Consider the following 19,233-nt stretch of genomic DNA (forward strand, 5'->3'; position numbering starts at 1 on the left):
GCAGATTTGCTTCATTGAAGGAAGCTTCAACTCAAGTAGCAAGGGTTCCAATCTCTGCAGGTCAAGAGCTTCAAGGCCAATTCAGTGAGTTGAATCTTTGTTTTTGTTCTATTCCAACACAGGCGTGGAGCAAGTTCAGTAAACATATGTTTTTTCATCTTCTATGGATATGAAGTTCAATCTCGGATCTTTTTAAAATGAATACTTTAAGAGAACCTGTATCAATAAACTATGAGATTAGTGAAAACTGAGGAAGGTAACTAGGCTCATAATATTTATTTATTTTAAGTTTGTGATGTTTTTAAGCTGTGAAGCTTAATTGAACCAAATATATGTGTTTTTTTAAAATGATATTAAAGCTATTAGAAAAAAAAATATATAATTGGAGGTGTCATGCCATTTTGTGATGTTTTTCATTATAAATTGAGTTGCACTCTTTTTCACTCATACTCATGGTTAAGACCATCTCCTCTCATTTGGTTAAACTTCTGATGTTCTTGTGGTTAATGTATGAGAAACAAAAACTAAAAATGGTTGGAAACTCAACAAGTAAATTGAAAACTAATTAGGTTTAAATTAATCAATGATATTATTATTTAACTTGGGATTAAAATACAATGATATTTAAAAAAATATATTTTTTTCCTCAACCGGGGCTCATATTATTATTTATTATTTTTATTTTCTACGGTTCTAGTTGTTTACGAGATTTCATTAATGTGCTCCACTGATTTTTTTTATCATTTTAATTTTTTATATCTTTCATTATTTTTTTTTTGTTGACAATTCATTGATTAGAATAATCAATCTCATAACTCACAAGATGTCTTAGCCATGGATGGAGATCGTTGTAGCTACTCTTATTTCTGGTTGCTAAATGAATTATTACAACCACCTCGGATGACTATTGGTATATATGTAGCAATCTAGAAAATTAAGTTGAGTGAGATCTGCCTCTTTGTTTTAATTACATGAGGGAGCAATAGTTGCAACTTGCAAATGTTAGGGATAGGGCTTAAAGTTGAATTAATTTCAAATTGGGTTTCATTTGATAATAAAATGAATACAACGTGATAAAATTTTATTGAGAATAAAATGAAAAATATAAAATGCCAATCACCATTTATGCGTGCTTTGGATGAGTTAGGAATTCATCACCTTTGTGGATACATGGAATATTTGTTTTAGGTAATATTAATCAAACACTGAAAACAATATTTAAGACTTGTGACTGAATTCTTGTATACTAACTGGTATATGATAAGACACTGATTTTTACAGAGCTAAGAGTTCTCACAAGAAGTGTAGAGCTCAGGAAAAGTAAATATAAGAAAGAAAAAAATAAACAAGGTAAGGCAGCTGGGAAAGCTAAGAAATCCGACTGGAGTCACAGGACAATCCGAGCTGCGGAGTGGAGTAGATTACTCCTGATTCAGTTGTGGGACACTGATTCTTAACTGCAAGTTTGATTTGAAATTCATCTAACCATTTGTAACAAATGATGTGTAATATTTTCTATTATCTGTTAGTATATTTAAGATGTGATTGAATTTTTGTATACTAATTGGCGTGTGATAAGACACTAATTCTTTTGCTTTTATATACTTGTCTTACCTGTTCCCAATTGTCAAAATTATGACTAGTTAATCCAATAACCAAGAAAAGGAATTCTTTCTAGCATGATATTAGCAGTGGTTTTGAAAGGGATTGAATTCTTACCTTTGAAGTTTGAAACTCATGATTCTCATCAATGGATGCAAATTTGGAGCCAATCCTTCAGGAAGGGAAGCTAATTCGGCAGGTCAACACTTTGATCGTTGCTCATCATGATTACAATCTCAATCAGGCATTCCTCTTGTCTCTTGATATTCTCTTTCTTTTTTTTTTTGGCTTCAAATTAATCATATCATGTTAATTTATGTGGTCAATCTTGTTTTAGGCTGCGAGCGTGGTGGCTTCGGCTACAATGACACTGATGCCCCTCCAAACAGGCTACTTCAACTCGTTGCAAAGGTTTGATTTTTGTTTTTGTTTTGATTATCTGTTGTTTCAATCTGTTCTTTAGTTGTTGGAAATTGAGTTGTTAACTGGGTCTTTCAGTCGAGAGAGATGAAGTCGCAAAGGGAACACCAGTTTCTGAACTCTCTAATTTTGCTGGAGCTGTTCCTGCAAGCCAGCCCAATGCCCCTTTTTACCAATGTCATAGATTTCAGTTGTGAAAAATTCTAAGAAAATTAGCTAATGAAGATTATCCATTTGTTGTAGCACATAAGGCAGGTGTGAAGCTCCATCCATTGAAAACCTATTCAAGTTTTAATATTATCATCTTCCTCATAATTTTTCTTAATAAGTAACATGTGATTATTTCCAATGATAATTGAATTAGGAGGAAAGCAAACTATTATTGTATAATTAAATATCCTAAAAAATTATCTTAAATAAAGAAATTCTATATTTTCAAAATTATCTGGGTTGTTTGTCTGAAAAAAAAATCTTGACTATTAAAGTGGGATAGCCGGGAAGTTGAATATATATTCAAAATATGCTATTAATGTAAAAACGCTAGGATAATGAATAGTCCACTATTTATGTAGTACCAAAACAAATTACCCATGTTATGGTCATGGAATCATTGCATCCCTTCATTAATTTGGCTAAACTTCATTTGATTAGCTAAGGTTAAAATTGTGTAATTTTATACAAGTCAATAAAATTTTTAATGTTGAGTGAACAAGTGACTTCGAAAATGCAAATATTATTTGTGTTTAAAACCTCAATTGTTGAGGGAACAATAGAAAAATCAAATTGAGAAATTTTTATTTCTGCCAAAATTTATTATTTTAAAGTCAACCAAATGGAAAAAAAATGACAATTTTCATGCAATTTATCGACATTAAAGAAAGGTATATTGCAGAGAAGAGAGGTGTTGGAAGCGAGAGCAAGGTGTAACCCACAAATAGAGATATTTGGGAAGATAGCACCAAGGAATAGCTCAATCAAAATATCCCAAGTTGCCATACTATTTATCAAATATCACTCAAAAAAAGAAGTAGAGGTGCCTATAGATCTATCAAAGGGACAGGCTTTTACCCATACAAGCCTAGAGGCCCACTCAAAAAATAGAAGGATTTGGACAATGACATTAAGTCCTATTTTCATAACTTGTACAAACAAAAACACACTTTGTTTAAAAGAATGGGCCAAGCCTAGCTTATAATGTTTTAGGACTAGGTCGGCCGAATTATGTAAAATAAATAAATAAATAAATATTTTATTTATAATTATTTAAAATAAAGTTAAACAATTTATTTGTCTGTTTTAATTTAAACTTGTAAAATTTAGTACAATTAATTTTTTTTATCAAAACTCCAATTTAATTTGTTATTGAATTTATATTTTAAATAGTCTAAACTTTATTTTTAAATAAATTTTAATAATTATTTTATTAAAAAGATTAAATATCAAAGGATTTGCGTGGGAAAATATTTTGAGTGGATACTATAATATGGTCATTTTTTAATTTGAGCATCAAACTTCAATTTGTATAATTTTGGTCACTCAATTTTAATTCGTGTTCACCGGGAGAGTACCGAAGGGATTTTGGGAAAAATTTAATTGTATTTACGCTTGATTTACTATGTTAATACCAATTCATTGCATAGGGATGTCAACAGGGTGGGGATTGTTGATTATATTTATATAACGCAAGTATACGCTATCGCAAACAAGTAATATAATGATAAGAGAGTATCGTTCCCACGAGGATTGAGCTTATTAATTACCAAAATTACTAACCCTAATTCTACTTGATTAATGAAATTGAAGAAGTTTAATTTAGAAAATCTAATTCAAGGACTAGAGAGAGATATAGAGATAAGGAGAAATCAATGTCAAGAGATTCTAGGGTTTCCAAGTTCACCTAGACTAATTCCAACTAGATCATCTAATTCAATCAATCAATGTTTGTTTCTTATGTTGTCATCAAATTTCCCTAAATTATATATTGATCTTTCTCAAGCATCAATAGCATATTCCACTAGATAAGTTAACATCATCTCTGAGATAACTGTGAACCTATGGAACTCATTAAGCTCTAGAAATTTATAATGATGCATACAACCTCATAAATATCTCTATCTTATGATGATTGTACAATATTTCAACCAAGACCTAATTCAATTATCACCTCTCGGTCTCAAATCAAATTAATAATCATGCAATTGGTGATCAAGCAATCACAAGCATTAAGCATAGATTAAAATATCCAACATAGTCTTGAAACAAGCATCAATTAAATTAAACAAAGATGAATCTAGGGTTTCATAGTCTGGCTACATCGTAGCCCTAGAAAAAGTATTTAGAACATAATAATTGCAAAGTTCGACATATTAATAAGGTTCATAATCAAATGAACAAAGAAAAACTAAAAACTAAAGCCTGGCAATGAATCTGCGCCGAATCTTTGCTCCCAGTCTCTTGATCTCCGAAATTCCTCTCCTCCTTTTCGTCTCAACCCTATCCTCTTTTATAACATAAAAATCGGGGTAGCGCCTAGGCGCTATAGTTTCTGTTTTGCACCTCTTAATGTTGTAGCGCCTAAGCGCTGCATGCTAGCGCCTAGGCGCTAGATTTTCTGTTTTGCTTGTTCCCTTTTGTTGAAACTTTGCTCTTCTTTCTCCAATCTTGTGCCTTTACATGTTCTTCCTTTGAATCATTCTCTTTCTTTCCTACAATGCAATAATACTAAAATTAGGAGTAAAATTGGTTTAAAATAATTCAAATTTAATTCATTATGAGTTAAAGAATGTCTATATATTAAGTGCAAATTATACTCATCAGGGATTCACAGGGGGACACATTCCCCGGCCCCGGCCCCGATTTTTCACTCCCATTCTCGACCCAGGCCCCGAACCCGAAAACAGGAATATTTTTTCCCCGTCCCCGTCCCTGTGGGGATTTTTTGGTTTGGGGGATTCCCCGCCCCGATTAATAAATTAAAATATTATTATTATTTAATATAAATTTTATATTATATTATAAATTTTCCATAACTCAATGAAAATTCAACAACTCTACTTGACAATTTTTATTATTATGAGAGTTACAATTTTGATTTTGATCTTTTTAAGACAATTTTTTTTTAAAAATTGTTATTTAAATATAAAATGTTATTTTAAATTATAATTATTATTGTTAATTATTAAAACTTATTTTAAATTATTTTATTAATATTTTGAATAGTATTATTATTATGAGAGTGAAAATAATTTTAAATAATATATTTGGTTTAATGGGAGATAGTAACCCTGGCATCGGGGTTACTATCAACCGCTCCAACTATATAATTAAATAATATATTTTTTTAATGGGAGATATAACGCCGGCATTGGGGTTACTAACCCCAATATAACCACGATGCCAAGATTATTAACCTCTCCCACTATATATTTTTTTATTTCTTATTTAATTTTTTATATTAAAATTAATAAAATAATTAAATAATAATGGGAGATAGTAACCGATGGCGGGGTTATTAACCTCTCCCACTATTTTTTTTATTTCTTATTATTTAAATTATTATATTAAAATTAATTAAATAATTAAACAATATGAAAGTGAAAATTATTTTAAATTATTTTATTAATTTTTGTAGTTGTCGTTTTTTTATTTTATTATCTTTGCTATAATGCCCTAGCGATGAAATAAATTTAAATAGACATTAGGCCCCGTTTGGATGACCGTAATCATTCCTTTACAAAGGGGGATGATTACTGACCCTGATGGATACCCATGTTTGGGTAACCATAAAGGTTGAATGATTACCCCCTGTAAAGTAATTGAATTCCTCCCACCAAGGTAATAGCCATTACCTCCAATATTGGGGGTAATGGCCATTCCCCCCTCATGAAAAGACCATACTGCCCTCCATTCTTTTTTCAAGTTTCCCACATTGGTTTCTCCATTGTTTTTATGCAATATTGTAATAATAATAATTACAATATTGCATAAAATAAATATTATTTTGATTTAAATAATTAATTAAACCCAGTTAAATTGAAATATTTAAAATTTACTTACAATTAAATGAAATGAGTAATGATTTTGTTTTAAATATGACATAAATAAATATATTTATTAAATCAAATATTTAATTGTAATGATTTAATTTATTTAAATAATTAGTGTTAATAAATAAATCTAACAATAACATTTAACATTTCTTATAAATAGTTAATAAATATATTTTTGTTGTGTTAAGGGCATAAAAGTAATTTCATTAGTTTTCTCTCTTTTATTTTTCTCATTCCCAATAAACTACCTTCTTTATTACCTACATCCAAACAAAGTAATCACTACTATTTCCATCCCTCCCTTTCCATTCCTTTTGTCCTTTCCCCTCTCTTTTCCATTACCCTCTATCTTATTCCGTCATCCAAACGGGGCCTTAGTTTTAGTTTTTATTAGTTTTATTATTGATGGAGGATATTCCCCGACCCCGGCCACGACCCCGACGGGCTCCGGACCCGGACCCGGCCCCAATCCCCAAAAAAATTCCCCGACCCGGCCCCCACGGGGCGGGGAGATTCGGATTCCCAGTCAAGGCCGGGGCGTATTGACATCCCTATATCATTGCACCATCTTAATTCACGGACATGACATGGCATAAAAGAAGGCCACATGGTCACTCTTCTTAACACAGTACATATTTTGTCAACCCGACAAACTAATCAATAAGAATGACCATATATATGGTTCTCCTTGATGTGAGACATATCTATGTATGTAGATGACTCGTGAACTGGTGTTGGCATGGCAAATTTGGCATATATGCCATCAAATTCTCTCCAGAATCAATTTTGTAACTTCTAGATGAACACAAATTAAACAGGAGTAACTAAAATTATACAATTGAAGTTCAATATTCAAAATAAAAAATGATTATAGTATGATTCCACCCAAAACATTTTTTTCACAACTTGGGCACTCTTTGTCTTTGGTCACATGTTAAAAAATTGTGTGTATTTTGGACAAAAGCATAAACATAAATTATTGGGCGCGCAGGACAAGGCCCAGCAAGGCAAGATCTCAAAGCATGTATAAGGCATATAAAATTCTAGAAGACACAAAGAAAAAACCAAGATTTTTACTATAGAGAGAGGTTGAGGAAGATCCTGCCATAGTAGATGGATTGGATCACATATTACTAGCAAGTAGCAGCATTCTTCATTTTAACTAATTTTTTAACTGTCACTTGCTTTAATGGTATGTAATTGAAATGTTGAGGATCAAATATTCCTAATGCACTATTTGTGAGACTTACAAATTTTTCCTAATCTTTTGGTCCAATATCTGGTCGGCCTAAAAACGTACAAGTGGATTTTATTAAACGCTCATACTATATTAAAGGGAAAACTAATAAGATTAACATTCAATATGTTGGAAGAGTAGCTAAAACTGAAGATATAAATGGTGGGTTGATAACCAAATGAAAAAGAAATTGTCTTTTATATTAAAACCAAAACCGCTTTTGTTTTTTTGAATTTGTCTTTAAAAATAATGCAGCTAAAAAATAGGAACATATATACGTAAACAAGAAAATATGTATGAGCTGAATTCAACAAACTTCTGAAATATGTATATATATATATATATATATATATATATATATATATATATATATATATATATATATATATATATATATATATATATATATATATATATGTGTGTGTGTGTGTGTGTATGTGTTGATCCTTTTTCCTCTGCAATGCATGTGATTTGTTCTATATCAAGATCCTCCATCAACTCTTATAGTTCCATAACATCTACCGGAGTGTTTGATAATAATATCAAAACACATAGGTTGTGTTTGGTTCGCAGAATGGAAATAGGATGAGAATGAGATAAAAGCGGAAATGACATTGTGTGAATATAAATGGAAATGAAAATTATTTTTGATTGGATAAATATTTATTAGAAATGGAAAAAAAAGAGGGGAGCATGAAAAAATTACTTTTATACCCATGATACGCATAAATCTAATTACATATAATTTATGATAAATAAAATTTTTATTTAGAAAATATTTTAAATGTTATTATTAAAATAATTAAGATAATTAAATATTCAAATTAAATATCTCATTTTAATTATTTTCATTATTGATTTAAATAAGTTATTTTTATATAATTAAATCTCAATAAGAGAAAGTGTTACCACACTTTAATTATTATAATTAGTAATTTTAATCAATAATTTTTATTTAACTAAATATATAGAGGCAAAAGTGTAATTTTAATAATTTTACTTAATTAAATATTTTTTATGGGTAAAAATTTCATTTTTACTTTTATTATTGTAATTATATATACTATTTTTTATTTTAATTATTATTTAATTTAATCATTATAATTAATTATTTAATTTTATAAATTTTATTTAATTAAATATTCAATGGGCAAATATGTCATTTCAAAAGCAATATTATTCATTCCTCCCTAAACAGTGTCATTCCCCTCGATTTCTTAGTAGAAAAAAAATTTCTCTACATTATCACTATTTATTTCTTACCAATTTCATTATCATTGTAAAAGTTGTGCAATGAAACATGGGTATATATAAATTACTATTGATAATGATTCCTATTCTATTTATTATTTTCATTCAAACACAATCTTAGTTATATTAGATCACTTATATTCAATAAAGACTTATGTTGTTATTATTATTATTATTATTATTTAAATAAAGATAACAGGTACCACCCCATTAAATGTTATCAAAAGATAAACATGTACAATGGTTTAATAATTACTTAAAAATTTATTAACCCGAGAGAATTTTCAAAAACTTAACTAACCTAATAAATACCTGTCATACAACTCTAAAAAAAAAAAAAATTCAGCATTTGGACTTATTTCAACAACACTATAAACAATACTTAAATCCATGAAATAATGATAAATTAACAATACTACAACAACACATTACACAATGCTATAGTAATTTGACACAGTGTTTTACCCATCACTTTATTGTCACAATGCCACTCAACCATCAGTCGCTTGTCTCTGTTACTATTGAAAATTAAATTAAAAAAAAAATAAATTTTTTCCTAAACCAAACAAAAGATCTTTTACATAAAAACAACCCAAAACGATGAGATCTTTTCTCGGCCAGAACCACAAAAACAAAAAACACATGAGAAAAAAGAACTCATGGCTGAAAACAAATCGGAAAGACATGAACGTCTCTTGCATTGAAGAAACATGAAAGTTACGTCAATAATGCTTATGTCACCTGCCCTTTCACGTGCGACATTTCATCACCATACACGTTATTGGCTAAGCTTGATCCAACCAGATACTCTCTGATGAATTCATGTAGACCAATTAAATAATAATAATTATAATAATAAATTAATCCTTCTTTCAAAACAACATAGAAAATGACGTTATATCTATCCATAGTACTCCGCGGTTGTAAATCCTTATAGTAACAAGAGAACACATTCAAACATATATGGCCAAGTTAAGATTTCCAGTAATGATTGGAGAAGCAGAGCTCATCTTGCCGGATTCTCCAACTCCGGTGGAATTCAAATACTTATCAAACTTAGATGACCTTATCTTCTTTCGCCATCACATGCCTTTCATTCATTACTATAACTCAAGGCATGAAGGTGAACTGTGTGACCCTGCAGCAGTGATCCGGAGAGCTTTGTCTAAGGCTTTGGTGCATTACTACCCACTCGCTGGCCGGCTAAGGCATGGTGAGAATGGGAAGCTTGTTGTGGATTGTTGTGCTGAAGGTGTTGTCTTCCGAGATGTTGAAGCTGATGTGACTTTGGAGCAGTTGAAGATGGTGGCTGGAGGGCTCCGGCCACCATCCCCATATTTAAGTGAGTTCTTAGTTGATGATGTTAAGGGTGGTGCCTTTGTTACTGACTCTCCATTGCTGTGCATGCAAGTAAGCGTATCATATAGTTAATATATAGCTCTTACGTTGTAATTCACAGTTACTGAGATTTTTAAATATTAATCAGGTGACAAGGTTGAAATGCGGAGGATTTGTGCTAGCATACAGAGTAAATCACTGCATATGTGATGCATATGGTGCTTTTCAATTCATCAAATATCTCTCTGAATTGGTTCGTGAACCCAACCGGTCTTGTCCAACCCAACCACCAGTTTGGTCTCGTGAACTACTCGTCCCAAACTCCACTCCTTGTCCGTTATTCCCCCACACAGAGTACCATCTAAACATAAACTCCAAACATGACACATCCAAACTCATGAGAACACAGAAACTAACACAAACCTCCATCTTTTTAACTGGACATGATGTATTTGCACTCAAATCCAAGGTCAACAAACCCAAAACTACAACCTTTGAAGTGATAACAGCGTTGCTCTGGCGAGCATGGGCATGTTTTCTAGCCTTAGATTGTGAAACAAGGCTTGTATTCCCAATAGACACAAGAAGGAGCCACACACCTGTCCTACCTGTTGGCTATTACGGTGTGGCCTTGATCACCCCATGCACCATTATCCATGCCAAGCGGCTTGTGTCTCAGCCGTTGAGCTTTGCAGTGGGGTTGATATCAGAGTTGAAAAGCAAAGTAGTAGATCACAAAGAGTACCGGACTTCGGCCATAGACTTCATTGAGATGAATGGCAGGTCTGGGTTCTGTAACAAGGTGGCGTTTGCTGTGTCGGATCTAAGTAAGCTGAGGTTTGATAAAGTGGACATGGGATGGGGACAATGTTTGTATGGTGGGTTTGCAAGGGCAGGTGTAGGGGATGTGCCTGGCTTGATGGTGGCACCATTGGTGAGGTATAAAAGAGAGGAGGATGGGTTGGAGGGTTTGCTTGCCATTGTCTCATTGCCTCCTCAGGCTGTGGATGTATTTCAAAAGGAGGTGCGTCGTCAGATTGATAGCTCTTATGCCTTCACATCCTCTCTCTAGATTTGGTTACAAGTATTAATTCGGGAAGGCCGTGCACAGGCGTGGAGCAAGTTCAGGCATAAAGTTCAATCTCTGATCTTTTTAAAACGAATATTTTAACTATGAGATTAGTGAAAACTGAGGGAGCTAGCTAGGATCATAATATTTATTTATTTTAAGTTTGTGATGTTTTTACGCTGTGAAGCTTAATTGAACCAAATATCTGTGTTTTTTTTTAATGATATTAAAGCTATTAGAAAAAAAAATATATATATGATTGGGTCATTTTGTGTCATGCCCTGAACCCAGCTTTATGGACTCGATACGTCGACAAACGGCCGAGACACCTCAAGGCCGAACCAAGAGCCTCATGCGCCAAAACCCCGATCCAAAAGCAGACAAAGAATCAAACTTAGTGGATTACAAAAATGAACTTATTCAAAGAAAACATAAGCCCACAAAAAATGGGACTTATTACATGCTAATACTCGACGATTGCCTAACGATCCCTGCTAAGCTATCAGCCACTCAACTCTACTCTTGATCTGAAAAGATATTAAGCAACAAATTATGAGCTTGACAGCCCAGTAAGCACCCACTAAAAATATTGGAATCATTTACACAAAATCATAATTTATCAAAATGAGAAAATTGGAAATCAGAATTATTTCAAGTAAATAAAGATGTCAAAATTGTGCATATAGGTCCCCCAAACAACTATTGCCAAAACAAAATAACAGAACTCATATATTTACCCTCGGTGACCCGAGCCAGAATTATCAGAACTCATATTTTTACCCTCGGTGACTCGAGCCAGATTTATTAGAGGCGGTTATTCTTCACCAACGGAAAGCGGTGGGAAACTATAGTTTTTATATCAGAGTACATGTCGACAAGGTCAGTGTTTAACCCCTAGTGACAGGGTTATTGCAAAGTTAGTTTGGGGATTAGTTTCTATGTCAAAATACTGCATGTTCACAAAACAATAAACAAACAAAATTCGCATTGGGCATAATATGAATAATTTGCCAAACAAATTTTTTAGCAGTCGCATGATCCCATTTTGTCATAGCAAGATAAACCAGTTACTTGAATCCAAACATGAACAGATAATTTTAAAAAAAATTAATAATAATTAATCAGAAATTAACTAAAACATATCTGAAATTCATAATTGGAATAATACATATTTAGATAAACTATCTAAAATTTTAGAAATTAAATAATCCGAATATAAAATAAATATTTAAACCTTTCAGATAATTCTAATCCAAAATAAAATATCATTAACTCAAAATTTCAAATAATTTAAAGGATTTCAATAATAATAATAAATAAATAATTCAAAATATATATGTCAAAATAATCAGTAATTTTCTTTAAAAATTCCAAAAGTTCACAAAAACTTGAATTTTTAAGTATATACATATAATAGGGTTTATATGTAGGATACTTACCTAATTAATGCCCAAAAATACTCTTAAACCTTACACCTTTGGCATGTCTTATATTTGGGAAGAGATCCTATTAGCTTTAAATAACAAAATCGAGGCTAACAAGCAATAGTATAAAAAAAAAGATTTTTAGAAGGGTACATATGCAAAAATTTCAAACTAATATTCTACACTCCCAAATATTGATTATTGTGAGCGTACAATAGCAATTACCCACTCTAAAAGCCATATCAGTATTTCCAACATAATCAATGAGTACCAAAACCCTCATAACTTCACTTACACTTTTCCAAATCACAAATTTAAAATTTTTGGGAATAATAGACACCTAACACTATGACATAGCCGAAATTCACATAATTTAGAATACTACTCAATTTATAACATTCAATTGAATCTCTAACTATTTCTGCAAAATTATAATTTAGACATATACTTTTAAAATATGCATATCTCTTAACCTACAACTCCAAACGTGATGAAATTTTACTGACAATCAGACAACTCAAAAATGAACGACTTTCTTATTTTTTACCTTATCTAATTCAATCTCCCTAATCATCAAAATTGACTATGATTCTTCAAGTTCTGTACAGAAATATCATCCGAGACAATTATACTAAAAAGACTATATCTCACAGACTACAGATGCAATAAATCTGAAATTTTGCAGGTATCTAGGTAACATCAAAATTTACAACTTTCATATTTTACTCTTCTCCAAATTTTTCTTTTAAAATCCCTAAAATTAGAGAGGGATTTCTGCTATTGTCAAAAACGAAAATCTGAAACCTATCAAATTAAATCAACTAACAATTCCTTTCTCATAGCAAAAGATTAAACATCAATCAACTATAATTCACATTACATCAAATATATCATGCAAAATCTCATCCTTGAGACGCGATTAAATCCATAACATCATCACGGTCAAAGATTCTAAGAATATGTTTAGGTGCACACATCAAAAGAGGAACAATATTCCATCAACTACAAATTGAGAACAAACCCTAGAAACTCAAAGGCTAAATCTAAGGTTTAAAAGTGAATCAGGAACAAATTTCAAGGTTTCAAAAGGAAGAAATCAAGAGCCAACAAGCATCAATAATAATCATTAAAATTATACACAAAGCTCTAGAATCATACCTTGAAAGAAGCGAACAAACTCTCGAAAACTAATTAGGTTTAATATCAATGATATTTTTATTTAACTTGGGATTAAAATACAATGATATTTAAAAAAAAATATATATTTTTTTCCTCAACCGGGACTCATATTATTATTTATTATTTATTATTATTTTCTATGGTTGTAGTGTTTACGAGATTTCATTAATGTGCTCCATCGATTTTTTTTCTTTATCATTTTAATTTTTTTATATCTTTCATTATTTTTATTTATTTTTTTTTTTTGAAAAGGTGGATAAACCACTAATATTAGAAAAGATAAAGGTTACAAAAAATCCACTAGATGTGGAAAATACAAACAGACACAGAAATAAGGATAAGATAAGGATAAGATAAGGCGACGACGAAAAAGCACTCCCGTCGACTGGAGCGTAAGAGCTAAATCCTAAACCCCCAAATGCCCCGGATCTCGTTCACTGAATTGTCGACCACCGGGGCTGTCGACATGAGGCTCTATCAGCTCCAGAGAGCAACGAACGCTAGTGACGAGAACTTCCAGAAACACATACTTGCTTCTGGGCCTGCCGGAGGATGTTAGCACAATCCCAACCAGTGCAAATACCAATGCTAAGCCAACCATTCCCAATTCCAACTTGGAACCTCTCCAACCAATCAATTGGATCGCAGCCCACCCACGTATCGCAACCCACCAACGTAACATAAATAACAAGGTCCAAGACTTCTCCACAAGGCTCACTTCAGGCGTGACGTTCCAGAATATTAAAGAAACCCCACGTGGTGGCACATTAGGAGATGGATAATACGAGGAAGAATCCTCAACCAATGAGAGCCCAACATCCCAGTAATTAAACCAAAGAAAGGGCGACACCAATGGGTGATTGCTCTCATCTCCCAAGGGAAATAAATACTTGCCCAAGACCTCGGACATCACATCCCACACCTCCTCTCCAAGCGCGCCAGCAGACTTGCAACTTACCTCGGTCAACGCATGATCCATCCCATGCTCAACACGCCAGCCTCTCGAGCCTCCCGCCCATAGCAACTGATGTTCAGCAGTCCGAGAAGACTCCCGACCAAGGGTACGTCCCCATGAATCCATCCGCCCATCGGTCACATGTGCGGACCTCGGAGGCTGCAACATCATCTCCGTATCAGCGGCCGTGGATCCACGCTCAGCCTCAACCCTTATACCAACGATGGGGGAGCCAAGCTCCACCCCTGTCGTCCTCTCACCGGCGTAGGAATACAGCTCAACTGACGCTACCCGAGTCACTCTATTCGTCCGACCAATCTCAAGCCGTCCAACCTTGCGAACACTGGTGAGGGAGCTAAGCTCTACCCCTGCCGTCCGCTTACCCGCATGGGAGCACGGCGCATCCAACCTCGCACGACTTTTTTTCTCCGCTGGGTTAATCACATGATGCCCAAACCTAAAAGCTGTGGCGAGGAAGCCAAGCTCCACCCTTACCGTCCTCTTGCCGGCGAGGGAGCGCAGCTCAACCATCGCCACCCAAGTCTCGAAAACCTTCCAACCAGTCACCTGTCTATCAAACCTAAACCCATATGCTAGAGAGCTAAGATCCACCCCCACCATCTTTACGCCGACGTGAAAGCTCAGCTCAACCATCATCGCACGAGACACTTTCTTCTCTGGACCATTCACCGGCGAGCCACTAGGACAGGTTCCAAGCTCCATCGCCCCAAGTTCACTCAAGCCACAAGGACGGGAGCCCTGCTTCGCCACCGGCCTAGGTGGCCCGTCCTCCAGTCCGCCATCGCTGAGACCCAGCTTCAAACCTGCGTGGGAGTCTAGCTCCACCACCGGCCTAGGTGGACCATCCTCCATCTCCACCCCGCGGGAGCCAAGCTCCACCGCCGTACACTTCCGAGGGAAGTAGACCAACTCATCTACGGCCTCAGTCAGCTCCAAGTTGGCCTCCCCTCGGCCTTCTTCAACCTTTTGAAGAGCTTCAACACCAGACATTGAAGACGCATGCTCCATCCCAAACAGCGAATCCAAGGATGAAGCGAACTCACCCTCATCTTCCTCTTCGCCATCATCCTCAAAGTGAGGAGGGGAGAGACGCAAAGGCACGAAGATCGGCCGGCCATCGGGGTCGAAAGCGAGACGAACGTCTCCGCCCATTCCTATGATTCATATATTTAACTTTTCTCATTCTTTCATTATTTTCTTTATTGATCAATTCATTGATTAGAATAATCAATTTCACGTTTAATTTATTATCTCATAACTCACAAGATGTCCTAGCCATGGATGGAGGTCGTTGTAGCTACTTTTATTTCTGGTTGCTAAATGAATTATTACAACCACCTCGGATGACTATTGGTATATATGTAGCAATCTAGAAAATTAAGTTGAGTGAGATCTGCCTCTTTGTTTTAATTGCATGAGGGAGCAATAGTTGCAAATGTTAGGGATAGGGCTTAAAGTTGAATTAATTTCAAATTGGGTTTCATTTGATAATAAAATGAATACAACGTGATAAAATTTTATTGAGAATAAAATGAAAAATATAAATTGCGGCTCTCAAACCATAACAAGCTTGGAGAAAAACATATGAATATATTAATTTACAATATGTAATTAATATCCAATCACCATTTATATGTGCTTTGGATGAGTTAGGAATTCATTACCTTTGTTGACACATGGAATATTTGTTTTATGTAAAATTAATCAAACACTGAAAATAAGCACATGTGTTTATTCTAACGAAAGTTATATTCACATAATACTTATTATGTTTTATTTTAATTTGATAAAACTTCTAACAATAAGTGATCCAATTAAATTACTTACTTAATTTTAAATTCTTTAATAGTTTAATTTATATTCACTCGTGACAAATTAGAGTTCTTAAAGTACCAATGCGGTAATGATAGGACTAACTATATTCTACCTGCCTAAGCAATTTTCTTAGTTTGGAGATCGAGTATGTCTCAACTTTTATTTTTGTTTTATTTTATCACTTCAATATTTATTTTTTACTTAAGTACCTTTATTTCAATAGATGGAGTTTATATGATTTTTTTTAAAAAAAAATATGAATAACAATTATAAGTTAGGATGCAAGATTTGAATGTAATAAATAAGAGACAACTAATTAAGAATCTATTATCATGTGATGTATTAAAATGCATTAACTGTTGAGATTATTTATGAGTAAACAATCTATTATCCGAAACAAATCATATAAAAATTTAATTTGAAAATATTTAATTTTAATAAATAGATATTAATTGAGTTGAAGTGCAATCAACATCATGTGAAAGTTTTACATCCAAAGCTTTTTTTTAAATCCAAACATTGCCTATATAGTTTTAAACTAGCTACCACATGATGAGAAACTAAATTTAAACTAGCTAGTCATTTAATTTTCTTAAATTATTAAATAAATTTTTAACCAAACATCAATCATCATTAATAAATAAAAAAATATGATAATATGTCATATTATATAAAATAATTCTTTAACGGTACTATTTTGCAAGTTATATTAATTCTTTTTTCACAATACGAGATAATTTAGTTATGTAAATCACAATAAGTTAAAACACAAAATTACACAAGCCTCATGAAGTTCCTTTCTTTTTTTCATAGAATGAGAAAGATGAACAATGTAACTTCTCTAATCATTCATGTCAATATACTTGCTAATTTTTGAATAATAGGCGACAAATGTCGCTTTTTTTATGAATATAAACAATACTAAACAGTACTGAAATCCGGATGCACATTATATGTACAGTATGAGAATAGTATAAGAATCCCGGGTGAACAGTGTATGAACAGTACGGGGAACAGTACTATTGGGGGAGAGATTTGAACCCATAACCTCCTTCTTACACTTTGATGTCATACCATTGGGCTATCCAATGATTGACTACTTGCTAAAATTCAAACTTCACAAAAGGAAATAGACAAAAGTGTTATTTTCATAGGTATTTATTAGCCGACAAAGTCATTTTTGGGTACTTTTCAAAAATGAAAGATGTTGAAGTGACCCACAACAAACTTACAATGAATTGAAAATCAATTGCAACTAATAAGGGTCTTCCGGATCTTATGAGTTATTTTAATTTTGAGTGAACAATTACTTTTCTAAGATGTAAGTCCTAATTTGTGTGTACAACCTATATCATTGTAAAGGAAACAACAAAAAAAACTAACTGAGAAATTTCTATTACTTCTAAATCACTTGATTAAAAAGTCAACTAATTACGGAACTAATGAGATAACCAAAATCTAGCATTCATTAAGTTTAGCAAGATGTAATCCACAGACGAAGATAGTATTGAAGAAGATAGGGTAATATCAAGAAATAGCTTAAGTGAAGTATCTCAAGGTTTTACTATTTATCCAACATCATTATATATACGGAGACATGGAGGTGTCAACGTGTCATCCCAAATGATAAGCTAGCTACTTTCGTTGTTTTGACTTATTTTTTACCATCATTTTCTTAATAGTTTGTAATTATAATGTTGAAGATCAAATATTCCTAACTTACTCTTTAAGAGATTAACAAATTTTTCCATCTTTTGGCACAATATTTAGCCGGTCAAAAATAATATCTGTGGTTCAAAATAACAATAATAATAATAATAATAATAATAATAATAATAATAATAATATCTGTGGGTTTGTTGATCTCTCACACTATCCAAGTGGAACTTGTAAAAATTAATATCCATTATGTTGGAATAAAAAACATAAGAATGAAGATAAAGCCGAGTTGAGGAGGATAGGTTGATAACCAAGTGAAAAAAATTAGTCTAGCTTTTCCATCAAATCAAACAAGTTTATATTTGAATTTGTTTCTGAAGATAATGCTGCTGAAAAATAGGAATATAAAAATAAACAGGAAATTAAATGAGAGCTGATAAATTCAACAAACTTGTTGTTACTAAAATATAATTTTTTTTTTTTTGATAAAAGGTGGATAAACCACATTCATTAAGAAAACCGAAGACAAAATACAACAAGAGGAATACAGACCCACAAGAAGTGGGAGGACCAGCAACACAACAGACTCAGCAGAAAACCACAAAAGGAGGAAGCCCAATCAAGAGAAGGGGCAACCCCAAAAAAAGACAACAACACTACACATCTCTCGGGTAAGAACTATCCTCCGGAGGAACATGGTGCTCCACATCCCTAGCAGAAATGAACTCCAGGCTCCGCTTGATCTTCTTAATCGGTTCTTCCAACTTTGCTCTTTTTAGAGTCGGGGAGTCGCATTCGACCATATGAGAAACATATGAATAATCTTCACAATAAGAGAAGCAATCGAAGCACATGAAGATGAAAAAATGCGAGCATTTCGTTCAATCCAGATATTCCAAGTAATGGCTCTAGTTAAGAGGTCCCAAAAGAAGGATAACGGCCTCTGGAAGTTATTTCGCCAGTTTCCCCACAGATCTCGCATGGATGAAGGACGGATCGAACCTCGAACAATCGTCCGAAGAAGTTCCAAACATGCGAAAGCAACAGGCACTGAGTAAGGAGGTGATCGATCGATTCAACATCGAGCATGGCACATGACACAAGTAGTTGAAGAAACAAAATTGCATCTTCTAAGTGCCAAATTTTCCAACGAGAGAATCTTATCCTCCTAAGCCAGCCAGTTGAAGAGGTTGACTTTCCTAGTACCCCTTAGG

General features: G+C 33.2%; 1 protein-coding gene across 1 annotated transcript; it reads left to right on the forward strand.

The window, feature by feature from the left end:
- The first annotated feature begins 9,517 nt into the window (after nucleotides 1–9,517).
- On the forward strand, nucleotides 9,518–11,158 carry LOC120280248 (13-hydroxylupanine O-tigloyltransferase-like). Its single transcript, XM_039287024.1, has 2 exons — nucleotides 9,518–9,969; nucleotides 10,046–11,158. Exons 1-2 carry the CDS (start codon nucleotides 9,523–9,525, stop codon nucleotides 10,967–10,969), a joined length of 1,371 nt encoding a protein of 456 aa, XP_039142958.1. The 5' UTR covers nucleotides 9,518–9,522; the 3' UTR covers nucleotides 10,970–11,158.
- Nucleotides 11,159–19,233: the final 8,075 nt, after the last annotated feature.

This window comes from Dioscorea cayenensis, chromosome 17 (genome assembly GCF_009730915.1).
Source record: "Dioscorea cayenensis subsp. rotundata cultivar TDr96_F1 chromosome 17, TDr96_F1_v2_PseudoChromosome.rev07_lg8_w22 25.fasta, whole genome shotgun sequence".
NCBI classification, from domain to species: domain Eukaryota; kingdom Viridiplantae; phylum Streptophyta; class Magnoliopsida; order Dioscoreales; family Dioscoreaceae; genus Dioscorea; species Dioscorea cayenensis.